Below are 19,053 nucleotides of genomic sequence, written 5' to 3' on the forward strand. Positions count from 1 at the left end.
AACAGTTTAAAAGAGCATTTGAAAACGGCTCATTTATTATTAGCAAGCAATGGGAAGAAAGGGAAAAACAAGTTTTCACAAAGCAGCCTACTAATTATATTAGTTAGGTTTCGTGAAATACTGAACATCATAGACACACAACAAAAATATGCTATCATCTGTAACGGGCATTTCCAAAACAGAGTTTACAGGGTTGAGGATGTGGCTTGGCTGGTACCATGCTAGCCTGGCATGCACAAGGCTCTAGGTAGATCCCTAGTATGACATAAACCAGATGTGGTGACTCACTAGGAATCCTAGCACTCAGGTGTAGGGGCCAGATTATACAGGCCGGGAGGTAGCAAAGTAAAAGAGTATCCTTGGCAACACCAACTCTGAGGCCAGTCTGGGATACATAAGACCTTGTCTCAGAGAGAGAGAAACAATGCTCAGTGTGGTAGTGTATGTCTTTAATCCCCAGTACTCTCTAGGATTCATGCCAGTCTGGACTCCTTAGTGAGCTCCAGGGCTAGCCAGAACTACATGGTGAGAACCTGTCTCAAAAAACAACACCTGAGTAATTATACAGTATTTTTCCCATTCAACTACTGATTGAAAATGTACGTGAATATTCTTTTACAAAATCCCCAAACATCTCAAATTATCCCAATCATACAAAAAGAAAACAGATTAAAAATAGTATTAGGGGATTTCATTACTTGTAACCACAAAATTAACTGTGGGGATCAGCATTTAAATCTCCTTACCTTTTGGCTTTTATTCATAAGATAATCTACAGTTCTTACAATTTCCTCTCATATGATTCTGACACTCAAGGAAAATCTCAATCTTCCTTATCAGCCCCCCACCCCTTGGTGAATTAATGATACCAAGCATTAATACAACATCTTGCTGAATCTCTTTGGAATGGATCTTTTTTCCATTAGAGTTCCGTTTTAAAACTCCGTGTCTTCATAAGTCTGGCATGTGAGATCTTAATTGCTCTGTCACAGCTTTCTCCTCTTCAGTCAGTAGAGTCAGCTAGAAAACAAATTACAAAATATTTATTTCAAAAAACGTCAGAGCTTGTTAAATGAGTTAAATTTTGCTTTGTATCACAAATGTTTTTGTAAGATTATATATATTTAATCATAAAACTTGGAAGGCAAGGGAAAACAATAGCTATTTGGTTATTTATATACCGTGAATGAGCTTTCAAAGAACTTGCAATTAGGCTGTATAAACAAGATCAAGAAATCAAACAAATTGGGCTGGAGGAATAACCCTGCAGTTAAGAGCACTGACTGCTCTTCCAGAGGACCCAGGTTCAATTCTCAGCACCCACATGACAGCTCACAACTGTCTGTAGCTTCAGTTCCAAGGATCTGACACCCTTGCACAGACAAATATAAGGGTAAAACACCAATGCACATAAATAAAAATAATTTTTTTAAAAAAGAAATTAAACAAATTAAGGACTATTGATTAACAGAACTAAATTAATGTTTGGATACTGTATTTGGGAAAAAAAAAACTATGACATTTTTCCCAGAGAAATAAGCTTGTGCTAAATTTTGAAGACCTCATCTCAAAAACTATTTAAAAAAAAATAAGAAGCCAAGTGGTAGCAGCGGCGAAGACCTATAATCCCAGCACTTGGGAGGCAGCTACAGGAGACTCTCTGAATTTGAGGCCTACCTGGACTACAGAGCAAATTCCAGGACAACCAGGGCTATACAGAGAAACTCTGTCTCAGGAGGAAAGAAAGAGAGAAAAGAAAAGAAAGCAAGTACTCTAATAGGTAATAAGAACAGATGATGAGGAAACAGAAATAACCATCCACTCAAAGCAGGTGGGAGCAAGAGCCAAAAAAGGTGGGGGGAATAAGCAATAAAGGATTTTCACAGAACACCAACAGGTTGGCTGAGAAAAGGGTTAGATGGGAAAATAACACAAGCTACGGCTCAAACCTCTGAAATAGTTACAAATCGGCCTAATTATATGGGTCATCTCTAGAGAGACTGCCAAATCTGGAGCATGGCAGAACTACAGAATCAGCTTCTCCAGTGCAGCACCATCCTCTAAAACTTTCCACGGTGCTGGAAATAATCTGTAGGTGCACTGCTGGAGCAGGGATGAAGAACTGCATCTTCAGGTTCATGTAATCATGTTTAACTTTATATAGCCATATGTGGCTGTGGGATAGCCTCATTCTCCAAGATCTCAGAACCCCATTCCTTTCCTTTCTTTCTTTTTTTTTAAAGATTTATTTATTATGCATACAACATTCTGCCTCCATGTATGCCTGCATGCCAGAATAGGGCGCCAAATCTCATTACAGATGGTTGTGAGCCACCATATGGTTGCTGGGAATTGAACTCAGGACCTTTGGAAGAGCAGCGAGTGCTCTTAACTGCTGAGCCATCTCTCCTGCCCCCCCACCATTCCTTTTCTATCATCTTGTTTGACAGATCAACATCGGCCCAACATGTTCACATGTATATTATCAGCACAAACTCTGCAACTGAAACACTTGCAGAGCTCATCTGCTTCAAATCAAGGAATGATATTAATGTAACAACACATATTTTCAATAATTCCCCATTGCTCCTATGATTGCTAGGGAAGAGTTCTAGGCCATATATTTAATAAAGTCTACAAAGGCTTTTCCCTAGAATTAAGGCCCACTTAATCAGTCTGAAGTTTGATGTAAATGTTATTTTGGGTTTTGGTTTTGGCTAGGTGTGGTGGGCTCATCTTTAATCCCAGCACTGGGGAGGCAGAGGCAAGAGGATCTCTGTGAGTTCGAGGCCAGCCTGGTCCAGATTCTAAAGCCACAGAGAAACCCTGCCTCAAAAAAAACCAAGAGAGAGAGAGAAAGAGAGAGAGAGAGAGAGAGAGAGAGAGAGAGAGAAAGCAAGCCTGTCTATATAGCAAGTTCCAGGACAGCAAGGACCACAGAAAGACCCTGTCTCAAAAACAAGCAAAAAAGTATTTTATGTGTATGTATATCTATGTGAATGCACACTATGTGTACAGGCCCAGAGAAGCAGAAAAGAGTCTCCAATCCCTTGAAACTGGCATTACGAACAACTATATGTGGGCCACATGGTGCTGGGAACCCAACTCAGGTTCTCTGCAAGAGCAGCAAGTACTCTTAACTGCTGAACCATTTCTCCAATCCCTGTAGTACTTTTTCCCAAGAAATATTTATTTGAAGCATCTTTCAATGAAATATGATACACTCTTTAAAGCATTTCTTATTGCCAATAATTTTATTTTTGCTCTGGGTGTTTTGGTATTTTTCATCTGTTTTCAAAAATTAAAATAATCTTACTCTGCAGACCGCACTGTCCTGGAATTCACATGAATCCTGCCTTGGTCTTCCAAGCACTGCACTTACAGGCATGATCATCATACTCAACTTGTTTAGGTACAAATGTCTCTCTCTAGTAACAACCTTTATAATTGAGCACATTTAAGCCTCCATGTCTTAGAAGTTCTATGAATGCCTTTTTCCCCACTTCCTTTTCTGTTCTTGGCTCCTATGTATTGAGATGCTCAATTTAAGTGTCCTTTTGAATACTGCTAATTCAAAGACATTGTGTTGCCATTCCTAATGAACTCACTGGAAAAGATTACAGCAATACCTGAACAGTTTTACTTTCTGCTGCACATAAACAAAATACCAGTTTCCTTGAACAGACTTTGTTGTTCTTCATGCTCACAAAATAATGGGAAAGCCTTTTAGGATATTTTAGAGCATTTTAACAAATCTTTAGTTAAATGTAGCCTTTGACTTTATTCTCAAACATTTGTTCCCATTACTGGAGAAATAAATTTGAAATTCCTTTGCAGATTCTATTCTACATGACTTTGTTTTATAAAAGTCTCTTTCTGATAATACTGAGGTTCAAACCCAGGGCCTTGCATAAGCCAAGTCATTAACCTATACCTAAGTTATACTCACTGAGCTATACGCATGCCAACCACTGAGTTATACACACAGCTCTAGGTTGAGAGCTATTTTTGGCTATTCAACCCTCAATAACTGCCATTCTCTTTTCTTTCACATTTAAATAACAAACATGTTGACAATATAAGGATTTCATTAATCCACCTCCTTTAAACTTGAGCGTTTGTAAGTCTGAATAGCACATCTGTAATTTCACTGAACTTTAAAATCTCATTTTTAATCAATATTCCTTTTGGGGGGGCTGGAGAAATGACTCAGAGGTTAAGAGCACTGGCTGCCCTTCCAGAGGTACTGAGTTCAAGTCCCAGCAACCACATGATATCTCCCAACCATATGTAATGAGATCTGGCGCCCTCTTCTGGCCAGCAGACATAAATGCAGACAGAACACTGCATACAAGATAAACATTTCACAATTGTTTGCTACATGGTAGATAGCCTAAAAAAAATTTTAATTCCATTCTTTTTTCTTATTTTTAATTATGTGTATGGTGTGTGGTAGCACAGAGCTACATACTGAGACCCTGTCTCAAAAGACAGAAATAAACAGATAAAGTTGTTAATTATGTTTATATGGATGTGTGTGTACATGTATCATACCGTAGGTCAAAGGAAATAACCCTTCCAACCGGAGTTAACACAAGGTTGTGAGCCTCTCATGGGTGCTGGGTACTTTGGAAGAGCAGTATGTGCTCTTACCACTCTTAATTGCTCAGCCCCCTGCTCATCTCATTCTAAAGTGAAAGGTACAAGATGCATACTATCCCAAATGGCCAACATAACTCTGAAATACAGCTTCCTTTTTCAAGGCTCATAACCTGCTCTCCAATCATTTCTCCTACTTGCCATAATCTGTTACAAAACTTAAAGTTCCCAGAGTTGTCTTTATGTGACATAATTATTGCTCATTTCAGATATTTTTACTTGTGGCTGAATGAAAGACTTAATAGGAGTTTAGTGAGAAATAATGGCACTATTTAGTATATCCAGCAAGATATTGTATTCTAAGGCATACAAAATATTACAGTTTTCTTTGGTCACTCACTCCAATTTTTCTACGATTTCATGGTTCTATAAGTAGATATGTTGATAAGGACATGTGAAGCCACATAGTTTCCGAGATTTATTTCCCAAGAAAATGTGTTCCTAGTGTCAAATTTTGGTCATAGTGATAAAAGTGTAACGTGAATGGCAATAACAGGTTAAACTGTGGTTTAGTTGGTAGATACTTGCTTAGCACACATCAAGTTCAAGATCAGGCTAGAGATGTCTCAGTGGTTAAAAGCACTTGTTCCTCTTACAGAGAACCCAGGTTTGGTTCCCAGCACCTACATTATGGCTCACAAACACAGGTAACTTTAATTCTGAAGAATCAAATGCTCTATTTGATTTCTATGGGCATCTGGTACATACATAGTACATAACTACCTGTAAGCTACACTCATACATATAAAAATAAATCTTTAAAAAAATTCAAAAGAGAAGCCAGTACTAATAACACCCTAATTATAACTGAAGATCTTAGCCAGGTGGTGGTGGCATAGGCCTTTAATCCCATCACTAGGGAAGCAGAGAAAGTTGGATCTCAGTGAGTTCGAGGCCAGCCTAACCTACCAAGCAAGTTCCAGGACTATAACACAGAGAAACCCTGTCTTGAAAAACAAAAGACAAACAAACAAATTGAAGATCTTTATCTAATCTAGTTCTATTCTTTGATCCCTTCTACAGACAGTCTCTTCTGTCTGAACCCCCAAATTTTCATTGATATTGCATGAAAATCCTATTAAATCACTCAGTTCTCAGTTCAAACTTTTTGTGCCTAGCACAGTAGCTCATGTTTTTAAATCACAACATATCTGAGGAGTCTTTACACATTAGTGACGTAAGTTCACAATTATAAGGATTCTTAAACCAAGTAAGGCCAGGCGTTGGTGGCGCACACCTCTAATCCCAACACTCAGGAGGCAGAGACAGGCAGATCTCTGAGTTCGAGGCCAGCCTGATCTGCAGAGTGAGTTCCAGGTCAGGCTCCAAAGCTACAGAGAAACCCTGTCTCAAAAACCAAAAAACAAATAGTTTGGGGCTTGAGAGATGGCTCAGAGGTTAAGAGACTGGCTGCTTTCACAGAGGACCCAGGTTTAATTCCTAGCACTCACATGGCAGCTCACAATTTTCTGTAACCATCACACCAAAATCACGAAAAACAAAAAGCTAAATAAATATTTTTTTTAAAAAAAATCAAATAAGATGAAGATGAGGATGGAAGGAGAGGATGAAGAAGGTCCGAGCTAGTCAATCATACCTACTCCACTCCAGGAAAGGAGATTTAAAAAACAAAAACAGAACAAAACAAAAAACCCAGCAGAGTGCTTCCCAAGCATGAACAAGACACTGACTTTGATCCCCCAACACACACACACTGGAAGGTCTAGAGCATGATGGTGCATGCCTTTAATCCTATCATTTGGAAGGCAGAGACAGGTAGAGCTCTCTAAATTCAACATCAGCCTGGTCTACTGATCTACATATTGAGTTCCGGACCAGCCAAGGCTACATACATCTGAAACAAATAAAACCAACAAAAAAGAAAGGTTGAGAAATCATCTGTATTCATGACTTTTATTCCCCTTTTTCTTTTTCAGACAGTGTCTTGCTATGTAGCCCCAGCTGGCCTGGAATTATGGCAGTCCTTCTGCTTCTGTTTTCCAAGACATGAGATTACAGGTGTACCATCAACATTTGATGTCTTACTAGATATGGGGCTTCCCTGGCCTTACTCCCCTCCTTCCATTTTTGAGATAGGATCTCATGAATAACAAACTGGCCTCCAACTCCCTTTGTAGACAAGGATGACCTCAAACTTCCAATCCTCCTGCTTCAAGTCCTGAGATAACACATGTAGCCCACCATGCCCGGTTCATACAGGTCTGGGGACTGAACCTGAGGCCTCATGCATCGTGGGTAAGCACTACACATCTCCAGCCCTTTCTGGGCTTTTTCTTTGGTTGGTTTGTTTTGTTTTGTTCTTTGGTTTGTTGTTGAGGCAGGATCTTACTCTGTACCTCAGGTCGCCATTAAACAGTTTGCTGTTAGGTTTCTCTTTAAGAAGGGGTCTCACTGCCTAGCCCTGGAACTCACTATATAGATCAGATGAGCCTATAACTTTTGGGGGGGGGGGGAGAGGAGAGGATTTTTTGTTGTTGCTGCCGCCACCTCCCAAGTGCTAGGATTAGGTAACTGCCACTCTGTCTGACTTTGCATCAACTACTAGTTCCTGTTTGACCCAGGAGAATCCCAGTATGGAGGCACATGTCTGTAATTCCAGCACTCAGGAGGCTGAGGCAGGAAGAATGCTTTGAGTCCAAGCCAGTGCTACACAATGAGACCATCTTGTGTCCAAAAACAAAAAAAAAAAGAGTTGCTTCATTTTATAAGTTGAGTAAATTTAACTTTTCTCTTCTGTCATGGTTACAAAACCCAAGACAGTACTTTTCACTAACTCAAATTGACATGATTTGTTTTTTTAATCTTTTACAAAAAAGAAAAGCAATTACGTTTCAGGGAATCAAGAAAATATAATTTCTATCAATAGTTTAAACTGACTACTAAATTTTACGTCTCAATACGGTAGGAAGTAGAGTAAGCCATTGGTGACTAAAGTCCTGAGTGAATTGTGTTGTTGACAGTGTGTGCAAAAAATGTCCACCAGAGCTTTCTCGCTCTAGATATTCATGGCCTGAGAACTGCCCTCCTGTAGAAATGGCTCGTCCCTATTAGCTGAACCTGTCTCCTCGATTTAGCTATATTCCATAAATTCTGTATGTAATAAACCCACTTCCTTGTTCAGCCATGTGCAATAACCCTGCCCCTGTTCAACTCTACATAAAAAAACAGAGCTTCTGGGATGCTAAGGCTTCTCTAAATAGAGTACAGGCTACCAAATCCCAGCATTTCTGTCAGTATATCTCTGTCTTTGCTTCATTCCCTCAACAACTCAATCACATCCAAGTATTCTGGAAGTTGTGCCTGGACATTGCACAACATATTGGGGTTTTAAATTTAAAACAATATTCACAACTAAAACTTCTTAAATCCAATCTGTCAACTAAGGACATTACCTCCAGGTCTGTGTGCTTTTGTAGTTCTTGTACCATGGTCATTGTCTTGCTCAGAGTAGCACAAATGCGGCTCTTGTTCTCTTTTTGCTCAACAGAAAGTGGCTTAAAACGTGCACACAAAGCTTGATATCGAGACTTTATTGCTGATAATTCCTTTAAAATTTCACCTGGATTTTTCTATATCAGAAAAAATAAGGTTAATATATGTTAAATGATGTAGTGAGAAAATTAAAATTTTTAGAAAGTAATATGTACAACACATTCTATCACATTTGCAGCTTGTAGTAGTTTGGTCACTACTACTTACTATACAACCCTGGTTGACCTAAAACATGCTCTGTAGACCAGGCTGACCTGGAACTCAGAAATCCACCTGCTTCTGCCTCCGAGTGCTGGGGATTAAAGGTATGGACCACCATACCAAGTTACAGAGGGCCTCCCTTCCTTGTTTATATCCACACACATATACACACACACTTACACACCAAACCATAAGGAAATATTATAAAATTTTTAAAGAAAATCCTGACAATGATAAATGAATGAATCAAGTGTGTGTGTATCTCTGTGTGTGTAAAAGTACACACACATGACTGTGGACAAGTGGAGGTTGCAGAATGACTTTCAAGGGTAAATTCTCTCCTTCCACTGTGGGTTCAGGGATTTGAACTGAGGTTGTTAGTCCTACTTGGAAAGCCCATAATCTGGATATCCGGAGGATATTCATAAATGTGTGAAATAAGCCAATCACAAATGAACAAATACAGAATCTAGTAAAATTCATAAAGACTAAAAGTAGAATGGTAGTTTTGGGGCAATGAAGTTGGGTAAAAAGGATTATGGAAGGTTGCTGTTTAATAAGTACAGTGTGTTAAATTTGGAAAGGTGAAAATTTGCTGAAATAGCTGGGTGATGATGGTGCACACCTTTAATCCCAGCACTCAGGAGGCAGAGGCAGGCAGATCTATGTGAAGTCAAGGCCAGCATGGTCTACAGAGAGAGCTACAGGAGGTAAATGTGCAACAGCATCTGAACGGTACACTTCAAAAGATTTGCCAGGTCAAGCACAGCGGCAGATGTCTGTAACCCCAGCAAATGGGAGGTTGAAATAGAAAGATAAGACGTTCCAGAGTATCCTGGGTTACATAGCAGATTTGAGACCGCCTGGGCTTTAGAAGTTAAGGCTAATTTAGACTATATAAGGAAACTGTTTCAAAACTACCAAAAGGATCGTTTTAATAACTATTTTGAACATTTTGATGTTTTCTTCAAAATATAGAGTATGAGTTGCTTCTATGGCCAGAAATTTCACGTACATACCCACAGAAATGAAAGTATGTGGCACCCCAGAACTTCTACATGAACGTTCACAGGGGCATTATTCACTGTAGCCTAAAAGTTGGGCTAGACTGCTATCTAACTAATGAGTGGATAAACAAATGGGATACAATAGATAATTTTAACAATAGAAAAGAATTAAGAACTGCTCATGCTACATGGATGAACCTTGAAAACATGTTAAGTGAAACATAAGACACCCACATACTTATACTTCCATCTTTGTAAAATGTTTACGGTAACACGGGTATGGGAAGAGAAAGTAAATTAATTGAGGCCATGACCTGGCAAGTGTGGGAACAGGGTAATGGGGAATGAGATTCTTTCTCATGATAAAGACGTTCAAAAAGTATGGTAATGTAAATTGTAAACGTTAAGATCTAAAGCAGGGGCTGGTGATATGGCTCAGTAAGTAAAGTAGTTACCCTGTAGGCCTGATGACTTGAATTCAATCTGAACATATTACTAACCCATGGAAAACTGACTCCAAAAGTTGTCCTCTAACCTCCTCCCGTGGGCCACACACACAGCACTATTATTAATGTTTTTGGAGTGGGGGACTTCCAATTTCTCTGTTTAACAGCCCTATCTGTCCTGTAACTCGCATTGTACACTAGGCGGGTCTTGAACTTATAGAAATCCATCTGCCTGTCTCTTGAGTGTTGGGATTAAAGGCGTACACAACCACAGCCCAACCTAGTAATAAAAATTTTTTAAAAATTATTGTGGGAAGAGCTACAGGAAGAAAATCCACAGAATTGTATACCTTACTGCATTTGTTTGTTCAAAGTTCAGGCTGGCCTTGAACTTGCAAAACCGATCTTTTGTTTGAGAGTCTTCTGTAGTTTAATTTTTGGGTTTTTTTTTTTTGACAGAATCTCATTATATAGACCTAACTGCCCCAAACGCACATAAAGAGGTTAGCTAAAACTTTGTAGTGATGCTTTAGCCTGTCCCCCAATTACTGGCAATTTTGGGTGAGCAGTATCATGCCCAGCCGAAAATAATTTCTTTAATGTATGTTTTTTTTAATTTAAATGTGCTATTTCCTGTCTACTATCAAGTCCTGTCAACTCTACTATCAACAGACCATAGATGGAGATGTTTCATTTCCCATGGACATATATACTTAAAAGGCATGAGCTATGATACATAAACAGAGCTCTGCGTCAGTGGGCATGCACCTGTAATTCCAGCTACTCAGGGGCTGGGACAGGGGATCTCACTTAAGCCCAGAAATGAAGACCAGCCTAAGCAACAGTGAGACTCAAAATTAATAGTTTGTAATTTCTATGCAATGTAACCTTCAATACTGTTCTGGTTTGCTTTCTATTGCTGTAATAAAACACGGACCAAAACCATGTCTGGGAGGAAAGGGTTTATTTAGCATATTCATCTCAGTCAGTCCGTCCGAAAAGGAGGTCAGGGCAGGAACTCTGGAGGGAGACAGGAATGGAAGCAGAGGTAATGGAGGAATGCTGCTTCCTCACTTGCTTCCATCCCTAGTTCAGCCTGCTTTCTTATACAACCCAGGGACATCTCTGCCCAGGGAGGGCCCTGCTTACAGTGAGCTGGGCCATACCCATCAATTATTAAAAGAAGGAAATGCTCACAGACCCGCTTACAGGCCAGCCTGATAAAAGTATTTTTTTCAGCTGAGCGGTGGTGGCGCACGCCTTTAATCCCAGCACTCAGGAAGCAGAGGCAGGCGGATCTCTGTGAGGTCGAGGCCAGCCTAGACTACAAGAGCTAGTTCCAGGACAGGAACCAAAAGCTATGGAGAAACCCTGTCTCGAAAATCCAAAAAAAAAGGTATTTTTTTTTTCAATTGCCGTTCTCCCCAAATGACCATGGATTGTGTCAAGTTGAAAAGGGGACCAGTAAAAATAATTATATAACTTTATTCAAAAATCATTGTTCATATCTATAATAAAGCAAACTTAACAACATATTATCTTCCCCAGAGACTATCATGACTACTAACCCTTCTCCCTTCAGTTACAAACCACTATTCCAGAGGTAGAACTATTCTGTCTTGTCACTTCAGAGGCTTCCTCCTGACTTTGAGTTCCTTAACTGTTTTTTAAAGTTAGCATATAAGACTGCAGTGGTGGCGCACGCCTTTAATCCCAGCACTTGACAGGCAGAGGCAGGCGGATCTCTGTGAGTTCAAGGCCAGCCTGGTCTACAAAGTGAATTCCAGGACAGCCAGGGCTATACAAAGAAACCCTGTCTTGACAAACAAAAAGCAACAACAACAAAAAATATTTACATATATGTCATTCTATAAACATATGTTCCTATTTCTCTTGGGAAAATAAGCAGTAGAATCACTTCAGTATACCAAGAGCAATCTTCCATCAAAACAAGATTTTGTGACTATACAAACCTAGCACTTAAAAGAAAAGCTTGGTGCTTAATAATTATTAGAACATATTACATTAGAGAAATTACCAGAAAATCTTTGTACACAGCACTTATTAAAAAGAACTACCTAGCTAGGCATAGAGGTACACACCTTTAACACCACCACTCGGGAGGCAGATGCAGGCGGGTATTTGTGACACTAAAGTCAGTCTGGTCTACATAATGAGTTCTAGGACAGGCAGAGCTACTTAGAGAGTGAGACCCTGTCTTGAAAAAAAAAAAAAAAAGAATTTACTAATTTCCCAATTACCTCTCCTGCTGAATCTGGGTGATTAGTCTTGATTTCATACTCCAGCCTATATTGAATGTAATCCAAATCAGAATCAGCTTTCTGGAACTAAAAATCAGCACACATATTATTTAGTTAACAAAAATGTATTAGTAGGCATAATTATTCATTCTTGAATATTTTAATATAGGATACACTCCTTTTAAACTTGTAGTATATAAAGCAAACAATATCCATAGTATTTATGCTCTATTAAAAACGTAAACCTAGGCCGGATGGTGGTGGCGCACACCTTTAATCCCAGCACTCTGGAGGCAGAGGCAGGCGGATCTCTGTGAGTTCGAGACCAGCCTGGTCAACAAGAGCTAGTTCCAGGACAGGCTCCAAAGCTACAGAGAAACCCTGTCTCGAAAAACAAACAAACAAAAAAAAAACATAAACCTAGGCCGGGTGATGGTGGCGCACGCCTTTAATCCCAGCACCCAGGAGGCAGAGGCAGGCGGATCTCTGTGACTTTGAGTCCAGTCTGGTCTACAGAGCTAGTTCCAGGACAGGCTCCAAAGCTACAGAGAAATCCAGTTGCGGAGGGCGGGGAGGAGGGGGATATAAAAACAAACAAAAACAAAAACTTAAACCTAGGGCTGCATTGAATGTTGAGACGATTTAGCAGGTGAAAAGGCCTACAGTCAAGCCTGATGATCTTCAAGCCCAGGATCTACATGGTGGAGGGAAGGGCATGTGCTTTTTTCTGTTGGTCTGAGACAGGGTTTAATGTAAACCAGGTATACAGAGGGCTGGTCACAGCAGAAAATGAGCTTGAAATCTTAATCCTCCAGTTTACCCTCTGGAGTGGCTGGGATTAGAGGAGACGTATGACCCTCCATTATTCTATTTCCGGCAGTCTGGTCCCAGGGCCTCTTGTATGCTCCACCAAGCTACATCCATTTCAAACACCTACATGATGGGAGCAAAGAACTGTCATGCAAGTTTGACTAACACATGCCCCAGGGCATGTGCACCAATACACCTAAGATGTGTGATACAGGACCGTGTTCAAAGACAGCTGGAGAGATGAGTCAATGGGTAAGAGAGGTTACTACTCCTACAGAGGATCTAGGTTCCTTCAGTTCTCAGCATCTACATGGCTGCTCAGAGCCATCTGTCACTCCAGTTTCAGAAGTTGCAGTACCTTCTTCTGGTTTCACTGGCTCTTATATACATGTGGTGGACACAAACCCAAGCAAGCACACACATACACATAGAAATAGTTTAATAGTTTAAAATTTACAAAGAAAAAACCCTTTTCAATTTATGTGTTTGTGTAAGTGTATTTGCCACGTGTGTGAAGTTAGCTCAGAGGACAGAAGAAGGTGTAGGATTCCCTGAGGTTGGAACTGCAGATGATTGCAAGGTGCCCAACATTGGTGCTATAAAGCAAATTCTAGTCCCCTGGGAGAACAGGAAGCACCCTTGACCACTAAGCCATCTTTCTTACTCCCAAACAACAAATCTCCAAGGAACAAATTATTAGTGACCTTTGATTGAGAAAAAAATTAAGTGTTTGTGTCTGTGTGTTATGTGGATGCACATATGTACATGCATGGATACCAGGAGACTTTAAGACAACAAAGATATATCAATTGCGCCAGGCGGTAGTGGTGCATGCCTTTAATCCTAGTACTCAGGAAGCAGAGGCAGGTGGATCTCTGTGAGTTCGAAGCCATCCTGGTCTACAAGAGCTAGTTCCAGGACAGGCTCCAAAGCTATAGAGAAACCCTGTATCCAAAAAAAAAAAAGATGCAAATAAACACATGAAAAATATTCAATATCATTAAGGCAACCATGAAAAATATTTTATCAAATTTTTCTCTTTTTTTGTTATTTTTTTTTTTTGTATTTTTTTGAGACAGGGTTTCTCATGATAGCCCTGATTTTCCAACTAGCTGTGTAAACCAGGCTGGCCTCAAACCCAGAGATATACCTGCTCCGGCAAATGCCACCACTCCCCAGTTGATTTTAGCAATTTCTTACAAAATCAAACATATATTCACAATACCTAGTAATCCTATTTCTCAGTATTTACACAACAGAAATAAGAAATTATGTCCACACAAAAACACTCAATGCTTGCAACAATTTTATTCATAATAGGCAAAGCCTGGAAACCATCCAAGAAACAATTTGTCAGACTTTATACAATGGAATACTATTCAGCAATAAAAATAAGTCAATTATCAATGCATGCAACAAAGGTAAAATGACAAAAGCAGTTACAGTAAGTGCAAAAGGCAAACATAAAAGACCAAATAATGTATCAGCTCATTCATAAGAAATTTTAGAAAACTACTATTTGAGAAAACTACAGATAGGCACAAAGGAACTTTACAATATGATGGAAATATTTTATTTTAGCAGTGGAGGTAGTAACATGATTATATACATTTGCCAAAGCTCTTTAAAGTGTACACTTAAAATTGAGTTTTACTTATGTAAAATATGCATTAAGCATTACCAAAAATGATGAGTTTTATAATGACAATAATCAAGCATTTCTAAGTTTTAAAGATTTTATTATTGTGTTTATGTATCAATATGTGACAGCAGAGGCCAGAAAATGGCATGGAAGCCCCTGGAGCTGGAGTTGTAAATGGCTGTAAGCTACTAGATGTGGGTACTGGGAAGGGAACGCAGGTCCTTGTAGTGTTCTTACTGCTGAACCATCTCTCTAGTCCCCTTCCTGAGTTTTAAATCCAAGCATTTCCTATGTAATACCAAAATTAACACTAAGACTTAGCAAGTTACCATAGCAGGCAGACATGAAACTGTTCGTCACTTACAATCTAATGAGACCTAAGAGTTGCTATCCAAGTCTATTACAAAAAGAAACAAATTACAAAGTACTATTTTTAGAAGCCATGACTTTACATATACATTAATTTTCAGTGCGATACAGCAATGCATTTTTAATATTAAGGTTTTTCTTCTTCAAATGATGACTTTTTAAAAATATACATGGTCACAAAATTATAGTTTTCAGCACTGGAAGCTATAGGAAAATTTTCGCAATACTAAAGAAGTAAGACAAGAGGCACGAAAGGTGTGAGCTGCTTTCGGATGCTTTGACAATACTATTGCACTGCTAGCTGTAAAGTACAGTAGTGCAATAAAGTCAGAGCATTCGCCAGCAGTAGTGAGCAGGAAAGGAGTGTAAGCTCCAGTATGCAAAGACCTTAAAGCTGAGTTGCCAGTTTTGGTCAGAAGACATCCAAAACCTAAAAACATTTATACCAAGGTTTATTTTTTGAAGAGCAAAAGACTTAAAACCCAAGTAATAATTGGTTTCTGATAACTAACTTGGTAAGTAGCAGCATTCAAACATAAACACACACAGATGTAAAGGAATTTTATAAGATGTCCTGGGCATCAGTAATACTTTAGGACTGATATCAACAAGATATGCTATTGAGGCAAATGTATGAAAAAATATTTCTGTTCTCTGCTGAAAAGTAATGTTGCCTCACTCCTTTTCCAAAGCAATTGGTTACCTACCATTGAAAGCAAGTCATTTGAGTAATTCAAAGAAAACAAATGCAAAGGACTGGAGAAAACAAATGCAAATGATTCGGTGGTTATGAGCACTTGTTCTTGCACAGGTCCTGGGTTCGATTCCTAGCACCCACTTGGTGGCTCAAAATCATCTGCAACAGTTGCCAGAGATCCAATTCCCTCTTCTGATCTCCTTGGGCACCAGGTACACATGTGGTGCACAGACATACATACATGCATGCAAAACACTCATATTCATAAAATAAAACTTAAAAAATAAGAAAACAAGAGGCTGGAGAGATGGCTCAGCAGTTAAGAGCACTGCCTGCTATTCAAAAGGTCCTGAGTTCAATTCCCAGCAACCACATGGTGGCTCACAACCATATATAATGGGGTCTGGTGCCCTCTTCTGGCCTGCAGGCATACACACAGACAGAATATTGTATATATAATAAATAAATAAATATTTTTTAAAAAAGAAAACAAATGACTATATACCTAATTTACCTCTATGGAATCTAATACACGTGCAAACACACAACACAAATCTTGTGCCTCGAGAATTTATTGAGGGCTAATACAAAAAAAGAGAGATTATCAGGGAACTGATATATTCTTAACTGGACATTAACCCAACCTAACCTAATACTAGGCAAAAGTATTTTTAATATTTCAGTTTAACTCTTAAAATATCCTATGAAGTGAAGAAAAGCAAATCCATTTCCTTCAAACTTAGAAATATCAAGAAAACAGTGAGAGGGATAAAAAAGTTTCCTTGAAAGTCAAATGTAAACCAAGAAACAGAACCCAAGTATCATATTACACTACCTTTTGTGAACAATCCCTAGAGTATCACAAAGGGAGGGCAGGAGTACCACTCAATCAGCAGGCAAAGGGAAAATGTCAGGGACAAAGATTATTCTACAATGAGTTTATTCCACCATTAGTAATGTTGATTGATGCAAAAATACATTCCCATTATTTTCATTGACCTTCCTTTAAATGGTCCAGTTCAGTTTCTTAGACAGATTAAACCTACTAAAAAATGGACTCAAAAGAGCTGGAACTTATCCTCAGATGCTGGGCCACAAAACTCAAATTTGGGAATATTTAACTCTGCTAACCAAGCACTAGGTTTTAAAGACAAGTGTTTAAAAAATAAACTTAATTTTCTAAATTAGATGTTAACAAAAGAAAAATACAGAGAAAACTTTTTTTTACAGAGATAGAGTAACTATCACCTTTACAATATTGTACACTCCTTTCACACACCCAAAGGCTCCTTAGCAAACCTTTTAAAGATGTTAAGACTTTTACATCACTTATCTTCAGTTTGGAAATGATAACTTCAACAGATACGTCTTTTTTCTTTTAGGAATTTGGTTCATTTGAAGATGAGATGTCTTTTGCTATTTAATCAATAAAAAGCTAAAGTTAATATTGAAAATCATGATAAAAAAATTGAATGTGTTTTTTAAGCCCTGATAAAGAAAAAAAGTAACTTGGAAAATTAAAATGCTACCATGAATATATTTCAGGAAATGTCACAAAAGGAAAAGCTGTGTGCCTTTCATCCTCTTCATAAAGAAATTTTAAAGCTACACCATAATTGATACAATATCTAAAAATGTTAAAGTTCAGCAATCTCATAACTTCCTAAAACTTACTTTTTGCAGGATGTTTACTTGTGTTTTCCTTAAGATCACCTGCTCAATATTTTTTAAAAGTCTGAGTATTGATTGTACTGGAAAGGCTAAAGCTCCACCAACTAGACAATAACCTGTTGAAAAAAAAAGAATTAGCCTCTAACAAGGCAAACTATCTCCACCTACTCCAAAGGAAGGAATCCATAATGCAGGAGAGAGAGTACATGCCTATTGACAAACTCTAACCACAATATTAACATTCTGGGTGTGTGTTTAATACGTTAATAGCACGCGCGCGCGCGCACACACACACACACACAAAACCCTTGAAGTCAAATATTCATTTCATTTATGAAGATTTGGAAAGCTGCAAAAAATTCTCCCCGTTCCCCCTTCCCCACACTCTCCACAAAGAAAGTTTAAAATACAATATTAAAAGCAACAAAAGCCCTCTAATAAAACGTATGTGAAACACCTGAATTCATTAATGAAAAAGAAAAGAAACTGAGGCGTCACACTTTCTGGAGTGGGAATGGGGAGGGGGGTGATGCTCGCTATCTTCCAGGATCACCCTAAAGTCCTTTCCACGGCAGGAGTAACAGACTCAAGATATTCCTTGGAGAGGGGAAGGACAGATTATGGGCGAAGAAAGAAGCATTTTACTTTTTAATATTAATGTTGTTATTTAAGGGGGGAACCTCAATGATTCCTTCACATTCTATATTTTTAAGGGAGCTATTCCAATCGGGGGGGGGGGGGAGTGACCAGGCAAAAGAAGGCTGAAGACAGAATAAGGGAACTAAGAAAAAAGGCGCGGCGACCAAGCGGCCAGGGCAAAGACAGGAGGGCGAGAATAAAGGGACCGAGTACTAGGGAAACCCTCCCAGAGACAACTAGAAGGCCCCGGGGCTGGGCGCCCAGTGCACGGCCGGACACGCCAGCGGCCACCGAGGTCCTTCTTCCCTGGCGCTACTTGCACAGAGGAGAGAGGGGGCAGCTGAAAGCAGCGGCCTGGCCTGGCGCGATGCCGCACGCGCTCCTGGAAAGAGCTCCAGGCTCGGTGCCCGCGGCTCGCTCCTCTCCCATGCCACCTCCGAGCCGCTCCGAGCCGGCTCGACTGGACCGCGGCTAAGTTTCTCGAGCGAGCCTAGCGTCCTCTTTCCGAGCGTCCCAGCTCGCCTGCGACGAGGTGCGCCGTGGAGCCCGAATTTCGGCGCCCCTGGACTCACGCCCCGCTTCATCCTCCATCCCTCTGCTCGGGAAACGTGAACGACCTCTCTCCTCCTCCTGGCTCCTAAAGACCATTCCGGTCACATTGGGGCACAGAGGTGGAAACCAGAGACGGCGTCTGTACCGGGCGCGGCCCCGGGAGCCGGTGGAGGTGAAGGCGAGGAGCAGGGAATTACAAAGGCCCACACCCTCAACATCTCCCGCCATTTCCCTCCCGAGTTCCCCGGATGTAACCCCTTCCCCCGCGGCGGTTAAGAGACCAAGGCGGCGGTGGCTCCCTTCGATGCAGGAGGGAAGTCGATTCAGATTCCAGCCTCCGCCACCCAGGGTTTCCAGCGCCTCCAAATGGCGCCTGGCCTTCTAGGCCTTCGGTGGGGAAAAACCAATTACCCAATCGATTTCCTTCGCTCTCCACTCACCATCAGTTCCAGCTTATCGACCTCCGCCTCCATGTTGAATAGTTGACATTCCTGAGACCGCGGAGGCGCTTAAGCGGCGAGTCGTGCTAGCACGGAGGGTCTCTATTGGACAGCTGTCACTCAACGTCTCGCGCTCATTGGCTGGT

At 40.1% G+C, this 19,053-nt stretch overlaps 1 protein-coding gene across 1 annotated transcript; it reads right to left on the reverse strand.

Annotated features, from left to right (window-relative positions):
• On the reverse strand, positions 1–18,993 carry Ska2 (spindle and kinetochore associated complex subunit 2). The gene is made up of 4 exons (XM_041664751.1): positions 18,908–18,993; positions 12,088–12,174; positions 8,073–8,249; positions 1–1,020 (listed from the first exon to the last, which is right to left on the reverse strand). The coding sequence occupies exons 1-4, from the start codon at positions 18,938–18,940 to the stop codon at positions 952–954; spliced, it is 366 nt and encodes a 121-aa protein (XP_041520685.1). The 5' UTR covers positions 18,941–18,993; the 3' UTR covers positions 1–951.
• Positions 18,994–19,053: the final 60 nt, after the last annotated feature.

Source organism: Microtus oregoni, unplaced genomic scaffold (genome assembly GCF_018167655.1).
Source record: "Microtus oregoni isolate MIOR12 unplaced genomic scaffold, Mior012 000015F_ref0000493, whole genome shotgun sequence".
Classification (NCBI taxonomy): domain Eukaryota; kingdom Metazoa; phylum Chordata; class Mammalia; order Rodentia; family Cricetidae; genus Microtus; species Microtus oregoni.